The following is a 13,036-nucleotide window of genomic DNA, read 5'->3' as shown; positions in this document are numbered from 1 at the left end:
AAAAACATTTCTGCCTGGCCAAACAATACATCTGAGACAACCAGACTACACCATCTGCAATAATATTTTTAAATACATAGCTCTCCTTGGCTTTAAACCAAATCTATATTTAAGACTATCATTGTTCCACAGAGTGTTCGTTTTGTTTGCAATTGGTAGCCAAGGAATTAAAGAGTCCAACCATGTAAAGATCTGTAGCTCTACATTGATAAAATGGGCAAAAAGGGATGGCACTTCTTCACACAAGTAAATTATCAATTTTTCTAAAGTAGCCAATATCTGTATTTGTAATACAGACTAGTCCAATTAAAGGCAATCAAACATGCAGTATAGATGAATGCACCAGGGGCAAGAAAATATTCCACTTTTTAACATTTAAATTTTAGAAATATAGGCAGCATATATTGATACAGAACTAATTTACCTGGAATATACGCTTACAGTTACCATGGAACTCCATGCTTAGTCCAATGTTGCTGGTTTTACTTGAACTTGAGAACTCGCTCAACAACGCCGTTAAAATGGAACAGGCCAAAGTTTGCTATAAAGAAAATAAATAAAGCAGAACAATTTAACTAAAAGATGTCCAATAATTTAATACAATTTACACTGTCTTTCAGTTTGTTTATTAGCACATTCCTGTGGCTATTACTTCAATTTTTTCTAACCAAAGCACAATAACTCAAGCTTCAGGTGTACAGACGCCAGGGTGAGCCATCTCTGGGATCATCCAAGTTCTATCCTTAAAAAAGAGATTCAAGAATTTGAGCAGCATAAAAAAAAAACAACTAAGCACCTGTACAACCATCATTACAAAATGAAAGCAAACGTAATGAATTTGCCAGCCCGCTTATTTTCTCTCAATGTACACACAGCTTTACAGATTCAAGGAAGATTCAGCTTCCAGTATTTTCTATCCGTCTACTAGTTCATTGTAAACTTTGTTATGGCCCTCCTTTGCATTTGCTACACTAAGTTGACACTTGATCATCATTAAACTTATACCACAGAATGTGAAATAATCTACTCAAAAACAGAAGCTGCAGTACATCATTTACTACAGCTCTCCCATCAAAAAAGGGGAGGAATACAGAGTGCTCCAACAACTGAAAGCTTTTCCAAGCTTCCCTCCAAAGCACAAGCTCCACAAGCTTCAGGAAGAACCTTTAGAGCTACTTTTTTAAAACGATGTCCCCGAAGCAATATAAAAATTTTAGAGAATTTTAAGAGAATTTTAGAGAAACAAATCCACAGAGATAGGAGATTTAAGTATCTTCTTCACTCTGAAAATTTAAGGTAAATCGAATGCTTATTGTAAAACACAACTTAAAAGCCATCCTTCCTTTTTGAAACACATTGCTCCAGCCACAGTTTCTGCTTTTTTGAAATAAAAAAGCTTTTTTTTTCCTGATATCAAAGTTCAGCAACCATCATCACTAGTTTTAATGTATTTCTGTAATTGTTCACTACACACAAAAGAAAGTAAAGAACATAGTGGGGATACAACAAGTACTTCAGAAGTGTGCCATGTACTACCATATCTAGCACAATGGAAACTTATACTGATGAGATGAAAACACTTTTTATTAAATAGATGTTCTTAACAAAAAACTTCCATATTAATGGCTATACTCCTAGACTGTTTGGAGCCAAGGTGCCAGGGATGGACAGAGGGATAGGAATTGTTAAAGGGTCATGCATGCCAGCAAGTGTCCAGGGGTTAAACAGAAATATGCACACTACCTCTGAACACCCGAAAGATTAAAGTGGAGATGATACTATTTATGCAAGCTCATACAACAGCTGAGACCAGTGCCATCCACCCACCAACTGCAACATCTTTGTTCAGAAATGCCTCTGAAGTCAGTACCTTGACCCCCCCAGACAACTAGTTATCTTAGCTAGTATACACTAAATTAACATTCTTACTTGCTAAATAAATCCCAGACAGATCAAACATAGCAGCTTCCTGATACTAGACGGCTGTTCTTTTCTGCTGCATAATAAAGCTGTACATTGGGCCAGCATGTTGCTAAATAGTTGCTAAATCCAAATTTTCCCATTTTAAAGAAATTTCAAGTGGATTATTTCTCATCCACTTGCTCATGACAGAAGCAACAGTTATCCAGTGAAAAACATCACACTTCAATCTGGTCTAGCAAAAGTGCAATTCTTTCAGTTCTATCCAAGATGTAAGATACTTCTAACTAGCTCAAACATTTCAGCAGTTTCTTTACAAATTTCTGTGTAAGCTATTTCATTATTTCACTACTTCTGTGTAAGAAATTATCATTATTTTTAATTAACACAAATACTAGGTTTGAGTTGACGTAAAAATTAACGTAGGCTAACACTGAGTTTCAAGTTCAATATTAAAAGTGCCATATGGAAATAATTAATCTGGAGAGAAAAAAAAAAAACACCACTGACCCAACCCCACAAAAATAACCAACGTTTGGCTCTAGAACAATGCTTCAGATAAGAATACATGTTTTTAGAGAAATAATCCTAAGTTGCCAGAGAACACCGCCCAATTTCAATCTGCGCCAGGAGTTGCTGAAGCCTCATGAGACCCCCTAAATACTTCAATACAGACTTCACTTTATGCTTGAATTACAAACACGCAGATACTTTTCAGCTCTGAAAAGCAGTGATGCAAGGCCATCGTTAGTTGTAATCACAAATCTGTATGGTTTTGGGTTCTCCATGATTACTACGTGGTGTTTGTGACTGCAGTGATACAACAGCCTGGCCAAAGCTGAGACCCATCTGGTCAATAGAGCAGAGACTGACAGCAAACTGCCACTATGAGAGCACATCACAGGCAGGGAAGTGGTGCAGACCCTATGGCTAGCTGCCAATTACTGGAAAAAACCACTGAGTTGTAATTAGAGGTAAGGAGCAAATAGCAAGCTGAAGTGGACATTTTCTCCCATTGCTTTCTCCGATTTGTTTATATGGCATAAAGCCGCATATCTGCTCTGTTCAGACAGTAATATACTATAGCATGGAAAAAAAATTGTGTCCTGGATGTTTCTACTAGGCTTTTCTCCTGATCTCAAGGAGAAATTTAAAATGAAGGATGAATGTCATGACTGATGGTGAAAACTCTTAAAAGACACACAGAGCAGCAGATGCAGCTAAGCCTGAGGGAGTCTGCCATGGGCCCTATGAAAAAGCTACAGCACCAACCACTGGTTTCAGTAGCAGCTATTTCAGGTACTTCTGACATCAGATACTACTCCAAGCACAGGGAAGAAAAGCATCAGATTATCATCATAGAATGGTTTGTGTTGGAAAGGACCTTAAAGTCCACCCAGATCCAGCGCCCTGCTGTGTGTTCAGGGCTGCCCCCCAACAGCTAAGGCTGCTCAGGGCCCCATCCAACCCGGTCTTGAGTGCCTTCAGGGATGGGGCACCCACAGCTCTCTGAGCAGCCCGTGCCTCACTGCCCTCTGAGTAAAGAATTTCCTCCTAATATCGAACCTAAATCTCCTCCCTTTTAGTTTAAAGCCATTCCCCCTTGTCCTGTCATTATCTCCCTATGTAAAAAGACAGTCTTCTTCCTTTTTACTGTGTTGTTACCGGAGATCTGTGCTCTTTATTCCTTCCAGCAGCCCAGCTCACAGCAAACACCACACACTGCATCCCTCTATCCTCCCTCCCTCCTTCCCCCATATCCTGCATTCCCAGCCTCCTGCCAACACCTTCACCTTGATACGTTCGTTCCTGGAATCCTGCCTCGTTCCCCCCTCATCCCAAGGCTCCACAGCCCTGTGTGCCCTTCTGTTGCTACCTGCACCTGCCAGTTTCTCCTCTGAGGATGTGGAAATGTGCCCCAATAGCCAGGCTATCATTGCAGCAGAAGGCCAAAGGAAAGATCTCCACCCCAAATTAAAGCTCTATGGCAGCAGCAGAGGTAACTGCTGGATGCTGGTTTTCCAACAGGCAGATGTGAACCTTTCAGAGCTCAGTTTGAGGGCAAAGCACAGGAGCTGCCCCTGCTCTGCAGCCTGCCTGGGCAACTCATAGCATGTACACAGAGCTGCACACAAAACCACCCAAAGCTCCCATAAAACTGTTGTAAGATGATATGAATTAACATAAACTGCTATGCATAGCAGCAAGACTGCAATTTTTATAAGAATATTGAAAGACAAACTAATTAAAAGAATGTATGTCTTGCATCCATTAAACTCTCCTGAAAGCACAAAAACACACTTCAGATCTTCTGCAACAAAGCTTATTCAAACTTCACTTTGTTGAAACTTTATTTTATGAAAAAAAGTTTTACTTTCATAAAACTTTCCTTTATGAAGACTAATTCCACTACAGATTAGTAAGTAAAATTTTGAAATACAGTTTTTGAATTTACATACAAGTTTGGTATGAAGACACACAGCCTTTCAACACGAATACAGTCTATGGTATTAGAAGAAATACTTAAAATATCTGCAAAGCAACCTTATCTCATGCAAATACTAAATAGTTCTGCACTGTGAAATTAAATTACTCCCTCTAACATAATACATTTGAATAAACTTACAAGTTTGTGGGTTTTTTTTTAAATTAATACTTCACATATGCTTTCTGCCGCACCACAGAACAGATGACAATAATACCACGCAGTAATAAGTAGAAAATGCACATGATGCTGGGCATCATATTAAAAGTCAGATCTGAATGTCTGTTGCCCAGAAAGGCCATTAACTTCACTCCAGTAAGAGTATACCTCCAAACCTAGCTTGACTCACTTGCTAGCAATTTCCCTAGTTCTGTCACAAGTACATACCCAAACAATAACCCCATCTAACAAAATAAAATACCTCTCTTGTTGAGAGCCTCTGAGAATAGCTTGGCACTCACCCCAGTTAGCTTTATTACCAGAAATAAACTTTATGAAAGATCGCTATACATAAAATAGACTCTCAGCTGCTCAAACAGAAGATCAATGGGACTTGAGATAAGAGATTAACTTGGCAATCAGACACCCAGTAGTGACATCGTTTTAGTGATTTTCTTTTTAAACTACTCTCATAAAACAGAGACGCTACAGAAGGGCCACACACCATTTGAACAGTAATCTTTTATGCATAATTCATAAAACTCAGATGCCATAAGAAAATGCAACTTATTCCTCCAAATGGAATGTCCCCTACAACAAAAGTTAAAGCCATAATGTTTGAAGGGATTTCACACTTGTGCCTGGACTGCCCATGGAATAAATGAACTGCTTCATTGGAGTAGTTAGGTTACAAAGCATCCGAAAGAAAGAAGAGTTCAAATGTGGCTTAGGAAAAAATGGACATGTGGTACACCAGCTCCAAGGCAGAAAAGTCAACTGACAAAGCAGAACAAACTACACCACTTAAAATGTTTCCTCTGTTCTGAAATTCTGAGCAGATAATCAGCTAGCTCATCACAGACTCCATTTGATTGTTCATTCCTCTATGAAAACTTGAAATATCAGGCAATCCACGAACTCACATACTCTGCAATGTCACTGGCACCTACAGAAAAAATAGTTTTAAAAGACTAAAGATCTCACCTGCACAGAGTAAATTATAAAATCAACCCTGTTACATTAACTTGTTGCCAGAATGAATGTATATTTAAAAGACTTTTGTCTCCACTCTTAAAACAAACTGTTACTGAAACCAAAGGGAAGTGCAGTTAGTAGCATTCCTAAATCAGCTAGCTTTAACCTGTGTAACGCAGGAAGAAGAGGCAGAGTTTGCTGTGGTGCTCATAAGCGATAAAATTCTGTGGTGAGAATATGTCAAAATCAGTTTTACCAAATAAGGAAGCCTTCCTTTATTTTCCTAATATGTTCAGAGTATGTAAACATAAACTGCAACACCAAATGGAAAGGTAGCAGTTAACAGTACAGTGACAGGACTAAAAGAAATGACATTATGAACACACAGTAACCAGGGCTGCTTGGGCTTTTCAACTTGTAAGTAGCATTGCAATGGGAAAACAGCAGAAAATCCACCAGGATATAGCTAATAATAATAACAATAATAATAAAAAGTAGTTGAAAAAGTAAAAAAAAGCCAACAAAAAATACTCTGAATAAACAAAAGCACGCACCAGGAAGAACCAACTGGATTTCATCTATTTTATCCTGCCCAAATGAGCCAACTGGTGGAAAAAAGCTGTAGAGCAGGGACAGGATGATAGGAATAGGACCCACAGCTGCAGATTTGTGCTGTCAGCAGTAAGGGACTGGCTGAGCTGAGCACCCCTTTCCTCCCCACTTTACCACCACCTGCAATGACAGATGAGTGATGCACGGTTAACACACCACATCTACAGCAGCACAAAGGGCGAGATCGAGCTTCCTGGGGCAAACGAGAGTAACCATGCAAGTAAACCCTCTGAGAGTGAGCCGAGAAAGAGGAAACCAGCCACTAGGGGCCACAGGAAGATGATCTTGTGGCATGCGAAGCATGCAGACTTTGGCCAAAGGGAAAAGGAAAGCAGCAGCCTCTACTAACAGCCAAAGAGGTAAGCTTGCTGAAGTTTAGGATGCAAAACGTGCTTTCTTTTGTTTCTCTGGGGACAGGAGAAGCTTGAAGCAGAAATCAGAAGGGGGAAAAAAAAGTAACCTCATCAAGCAAAGTGAAGATCTGCAAACCATTTATCTAGAGGTAACATATTTTCTCCAGGCTCTTGTCTGAAAGGCACCAGTTGGATCTTAATTCCTATAGTAGCTGCATGAACAAACCCAAGACCTTCCATTAAATTCAAAACACCAAATAGTTAAGACTAGCCATGCAGCTTGCCATTAGTATTACCCAGCAGTAGAACTAGAGGATGATGTATATTTAGTTTTGGCAGGTCATACTTCTGGCAAGTGCTCTTTGTTAGGCATGGGTCCCTTTCTCCCCCCACTCTTCCGTGTACTCACTCCCGGCCCCAGTCCCCTGTGCTTGCCCTGCTGTCAGGATATGCCAAATGACATGAGTTGCATGGCTGTGCTCCAGGGCAGACTTGCTTAGAAAAAGAAACCAAAGGGTTAGGAAAGAGAAGTCTGGTTGTTCCTATGTAGACAGACAGTCTATTACTAGGTGTTCTGTGTTCAGAAAGGTGGTAAACCCTTGAGAAGGAATAAAGACCAAAAAGCAAGAGTCAGTACACTTCTGAAAGATGCCCTTCTGATATCCATTTATTTGTACATCAAAACAGTAATAAAAGAAATAGATGTAACACATGGAAAGGTATAGTTTCTTCCTTCCCAGTGAGGCCTCCACGTCTGCACATCTCATGAGATGTCTAAACTGAGGCAACTGCCTTGGACACCATACACAGAACAGGGGACACACACATCTCTCCTCTGGATCTTATCTCCTCACTTTACAACCCATTGAAACCCTAGCTGTATTGTAGAAGATAATACTGGGAGCCATTAATTTGTAATATTGAAGTTATAAAGCAATCAAGCTGGAGTACTATTGTATTACATATGGGGCAAAGTAGATTCTCTTTCAAAAGAGAAATTGGAGACCTTTAAAATGCAGCGTGGTTAATACAGAGCACTAAAAAAAAAAACCACTTGTTTTAAAGTTCTTTTACAGTGTTAACCTTGTATTTGGAGCTGTTTCTGTATATCTAAGATTCCCCAGACCATTTTAAAACGCACTAACTTAGGTCTTCATAGGCCACTTCTCAGAAAAAAGGAAGCAGTTTACCATCTGGTTTTTAAAATTCAGTGTGTTTCCAGGGTAGTAAGGTCTACAGGAAAAGATAGTACCTTTATTGGACAAGAGGTGGTCTGTGTATATGAAGGGGAATAACACACAAGGTTTTGTCAAAATTGTCAAAATATAGAAGCCAAGAGAGCCTCTCAAACTCTTATCCCACCATGCAAGACAGCAACAATTAGGCAGGGATCCAAGAGTAAAACTCCTCTAAGAAACAGAAATAAGACCCGTAAATGCAAAGCAAACACAATTAGTTATCTATTTAACCATCATTACCAACATTTATTTCATAGAACCACAGAATGGTCTGGGTTAGAGGGGACCTTAATGCACATCCAACCCCTTGCAGTGAGCAAGGCTGGCACTCACCGAATCAGGCTGCACAGAGCCCCCATCCAACTTGGTCTTGAATACCTCCAGGGATGGGGCATCCACAGCTTCTGTAGGTAACCTGTGCCTCACTGCCCTCACCTTTCAAGAATTTCTTCCTTATATTTAAGTCTACCCTTCTTCAGTTTACAACTTACTCCGTGTCCTATAGCTATACTCCCTGAAGAATCCATCCCCATTTTTCCTGCAGGTCCCCTTCAAATACTAGAGAGCCATAGTAATATCTCCCTGGAGTCTTATTTTCTCTAGGCAAAGTAACATTTCAGCCTTAAAGTGAAAGCCTTAAATTTTGTTGAAGACGAATATCAAGAATTCTATTTATTTGAATTTCCCTCCATTGCTCAGATGAGATCCACATCACATTCCCATGCAGTTCTAGGTAACGTGAAGCATCTGAATCTCTTCTCTAGCTTGAGTGTGAGTGTGAGCATGAGACAAACAAATTGGTAGATTTTAAGAGAGAAGCAGCTGACAGGATCCCTGGAGTTCTTTCAACAAGTCTTGATAAGCCTTGCACATTATAAAGAAAAAAATAGGCTTCAGGTATGGAGTTATACAATTAGGATATATCCTACTGCACATATCAGAGAGTCCAAAAACACAGCTTCAAATGCTTCCCTTATTCTCTATCAGGTCTGCAGTAGTTGGACCCGTTCTGTGTCCATCTACCCATATTCTGGAGGAATTCAGACAAAGTCCATCTGATTGTGTTTGTGTGCAGACTGCTTCTTCCTCCTGGGAATCAGCCACCTAGCTGCCAGGATTCATAGAATCATAGAATCACAAGGTTGGAAAGGACCTACAAGATCATCTATTCCAACTGCCTTCCTATCACCATTGCTACCACAAGCACTAAACCATATCTTGCAGCTCCTCATCCAGACACCTCTTGAACACAGCCAGGGACGGCAACTCCACCACCTCCCTGGGCAGCCATTCCAGTGCCTGACCACTCTCTGAGAGAAAAAGTTTTTTCTTATGTCTAATCTAAATCTCTGGTACAACTTGTGGCCATTTCCTTGGGTCCTGTTTGTTGCCTGGGAGAAGAGGCCAAACCCCTCCTCATCACAACCTCCCTTCAGGAAGTTGTAGAGTGCAATGAGGTCTCCTCTGAGCCTCCTCTTCTCCAGACTAAACAATCCCAGCTCCCTCAGCTGCTCCTCATAGGACTTATGCTCCAGACCCCTCACCAGTTTTGTTGCTGTTCTCTGGACACATTCCAGAACAATTCCTGTTCTTTTGGCAAGAATGAAGACAAACAAACTCAGCCCTTCAGCTAAGCAAAAGCACTATATTCTAACAGAAACAGAAAAGTCCAAGAAATTGAAGGTATTTACAGTTGAAAAGAACTTGGCTTACACAGTTCTTCAAAATCAGTGACAGGAAACATGCAATTCATATTTTAAGATTGGCCCATGATATTGCATCTACTGCCAGATGCTCTGTCCCCCAGAGATGAAGACTTTGAAAAGAGATGCTGAAATTCCATTTGGAGGAAGCTTACAGTCTGTCTCTTCTGATTAGGGTGGCTTTTATTGAAGCTCAAGAGGAAGGGAAAACAAAACCAGAAAGTGCCATGCTAATCCTCATCCCTCCAGAGGTTTACTACCTGAAGTTATTTATAAATTAGCAGGTAGCCAGATCCTCTGTTCTCTGCATTCCCTTCTCAAACAAGAGGTCACTTTCATAGGATCCATATTGTGGAGTAGCAACAGCAGGAACCAACGCTCCATGTTCAAACCCCAGCTCTAACCCTAAGCCCTTCCCATGCCTGCAGCATTACCTTTCCTTAATGCCTGCTATTTTCCTAACAAGTACACAGTGTTCCACTATTAGAAGGTTACTCAGTTCTAAAGCCAGCTTTTTCCTTCTCCAGTTTACTTTCATCCTCTTATCTCTATTTCTTCTGATCTCCCTTTCATTTTTCATTCTCAGCAGTTCATTCATTAGTCTTTCTCATGTCAGTTTGGCACGTTATTCAACATACCATCAAATTCCATCTTCAAAATGCATCCATTCCTAGAAAATATTTTTAACCAATGCTAGAGAAGATATTAAGCATATCAAACCCTACAAAAGGACACGAATGCAGAAGGCAGTAAAATTTGCAGTTTTCCTCTTCACACCTACATTCAGGACCTGACTCTGTCAACACGCTACTGACAAGTCATGAAAATGTCATGGAACAGAAGTACCTAACACACATATAGAACTGGTACAGATGTCTCTCAGGAACTAGGCAGAGCTCATTTCAGGGAATGGAAAAGATGAAGTACTTCAGACTTACGAGATAAAGAAGGGCCAGGTAGCTTCAGAGCCAGCAGATGAGAAAACAAACAGGAAGCACATAAGAGACTACTTTGCATTTCTGAAAAGGACTCTCAATTACAAACTACATAACTAAATAATTACATCTTCACATACAGACCCAGTTTGATTATGTTCCTTTTCTTAACAGGCCCCAAAGTATTTCCTCTACTGTGGTGAAAAAACACATTCTCCTTTTTAAATAGCTTCCCATCCACTCTTCCCCCATTACCCATAAGTCTGACTCAATCTCAACACCTGTAGAAAGCCACTATCAATGGCTAAGAGCCATATTTGAAAGCTTTAAGCGTTTTTAACCACTATGTGACCTGCTGCTATTTGTGAGCCTCAGGCTAGGGGTGGGGAAGACACAAAGCAGGCAAAAGATCAAAGAAGAAAGAGCAGAAGTCTGGAAAGGACACAGAAAGGGGCAAGGAGGATGGACACAGAACTGGGAGTCACAAAGGTGTAACAGGCCTACAGTTGTATTAGCATAGGGGAAGAGATGACACTTTCTAACCAAGGCATTTTTAATACTCCTCCTAAAACTTGAGCACAAATACTTCACAATAACTATAGAGAAAATGTTGTTTGTGAAAGGGGTGGAAAAAGGGAAGTGTGGTCTCAAGCAGCTAGTGGCACTTGGAGAAGAGTGAAAAGCTGCCCCTTTCCCCAAGCACAACCCACTGCAATGCATCGGGCAACGTATTTACAGCTGGCAGCCTTGGTGAGCTGCATGCTGTGTTCAGTGCAGAGTGCCTGCAAATCAATGCAAGCACAGAACACAACTGCACAAGTAGGGCTGGGCAAGAGTTAACTCAGAGATGGCTTCTCTGTGAATATGCAGGGTGCTATTTGCTCCCTACTTGTATATTTTGGAAAGATAGTAAAATGTACATAAGCACACACACTGGCAAGCAAAAAGTTTCTGAAAATCTCAGGTTGTAACTCCATTTTAGAAATAAAATTATATTCATTCCCTGGAAAAAAGCATGAACTAAGCACTGTTCTTCTAAACAAATACCCATTTCTATCCAAACTGCACAAACCCAAAAAGCAAAACTGTTCTCGCAAAGGTAACTGTAAAAGTAAGGTTTAGAAAAATAACCAAAATTTCCACGTCCTGGAGAGATACCACTTGTGCACAGAGGTGACATGCTATTTTTAGGACCACGATATGAGCTGCATTACTTCTTGCACACTTTGATCAAATTTTTTATGTTAAACATTTGTTGCTCACATCCAGCACAACTGCTGTTCCAAACACACCGGTCAGTCCCTCAAGGTTTGGTTCATCTGAGAAAAACTTCAGTTAAAAATTTCAGCACAGATCTATGTAATCTTTCATTTGCATTTGGTAGAAGAAAAACACCTCTCTTTAATCTCTAGCTTCATGCCTCTATTATGACCTATTCTAAACTTATCTCCTGGCATAGCAAATGGCATTTCACTAAATGCAGAGATAGATATTGGACACCTTGTTTCCACTTTGAGCTCCCTTTGGAAGGTAACACTTACCCTAGTAGTATGATATTAAATCTAGAGTAAGTTTTCTATTTCCACTCCCTGCTTTCCCTCTTCGCACCCCTTTCTCTCCACCTACCCAGGGAGCACAGAGGCCCATGCCTCTCACTCACAGCCCATTGCGACAGCTGAGCACAGGAGGGTGCAGTGCTGCACAGATGGAAGAAGGACAGGGAGCGCAGTGAGCCTGCCAGCAAATGCAAAATCCATTTTAGATCATGCTGTTTTGTGAAAGAAACTCACAGAAACAACAGCAAATCAATCAAACAAACAAACAAAAGAAACCCCAACAAAGTAAAGCATACTTGCTTCAGAGAAAACTATCCCCTACAATATGCAATATAGCTGCCTAGCAAAGAATTACACATACTACCACTAGTTCCAAGACATTTTTATTCAGAAATTTCAGACTTCGCAAATGATTGCTCAGGCAGTTAATTACTAAATTTCATTTTTAGATAAGAAAAGTAGATTTTTATCGTTGCTAAAGGACAACTTATGTTGCTGATGCAGATTGCTTAAATTTTGAAGGAAAAGATAGAAATACTTACCACAGTGGGATTACCACTGCTGATCAGCTGGCTGACCTCATGAAAGATGCTTTTGCAGTCGATTGATTTGTCTAATGATCCCCTTTTCACTATGACCGCTACTGCTAGCAGAATCTGCTCCCGAACATACTTTTGAAGGCTGTAAACAACATTGTTAACAATATTTGCAAATAACTTTGGAAATCAATGATTATTTACATTTTAGATGTACTTTTTCAAGCCTTTTGTGTGAATGCATAAAGGCAAACAAAAAACTCTATGGAATTCAACCAAGCAATAAGAAACTGAAAGAAAAGTTACTATTTAGTGGTCTTCTGCCAATACCCTTGGAAACAAAATGAAAACCAAGACTGCAGGCTGAATGCTATACATTTGGCAGCACTTTTCTGTACTTACTTCGGCCTTTGTAAGACATAGGTTAGAAGGAATGTTCGCAGTGATTCGATGCTAGTTTTTTCCAATAGAATCCATTCTCTTACAACTGCTTCCATTATCGCTGTAGCAGCTTGAAAAAGAACATAATCCACTTTACTAGTTTCTGTGGGGAAAAACAAAGGT

General features: G+C 40.1%; 1 protein-coding gene across 1 annotated transcript in view; it reads right to left on the bottom strand.

The window, feature by feature from the left end:
* Window positions 1-13,036, bottom strand: part of XPO4 (exportin 4) — a 74,282-nt gene that overhangs the window by 35,868 nt on the left and 25,378 nt on the right. Inside the window, exons 3-5 of the mRNA XM_031615835.2 lie at window positions 12,875-13,016; window positions 12,479-12,617; window positions 425-541 (exon numbers count right to left, since the gene is read on the bottom strand). Coding sequence (XP_031471695.1) covers window positions 425-541; window positions 12,479-12,617; window positions 12,875-13,016 — 398 coding nt within the window. The remainder of the gene's footprint in view (window positions 1-424; window positions 542-12,478; window positions 12,618-12,874; window positions 13,017-13,036) is intronic.

This window comes from Phasianus colchicus, chromosome 1, assembly GCF_987193195.1.
Source record: "Phasianus colchicus chromosome 1, bPhaCol1.hap1.1, whole genome shotgun sequence".
NCBI lineage: Eukaryota > Metazoa > Chordata > Aves > Galliformes > Phasianidae > Phasianus > Phasianus colchicus.
The sequence above is the reverse complement of the archived record's forward strand: the minus strand, read 5'-3'. Positions and strand labels throughout refer to the sequence as shown.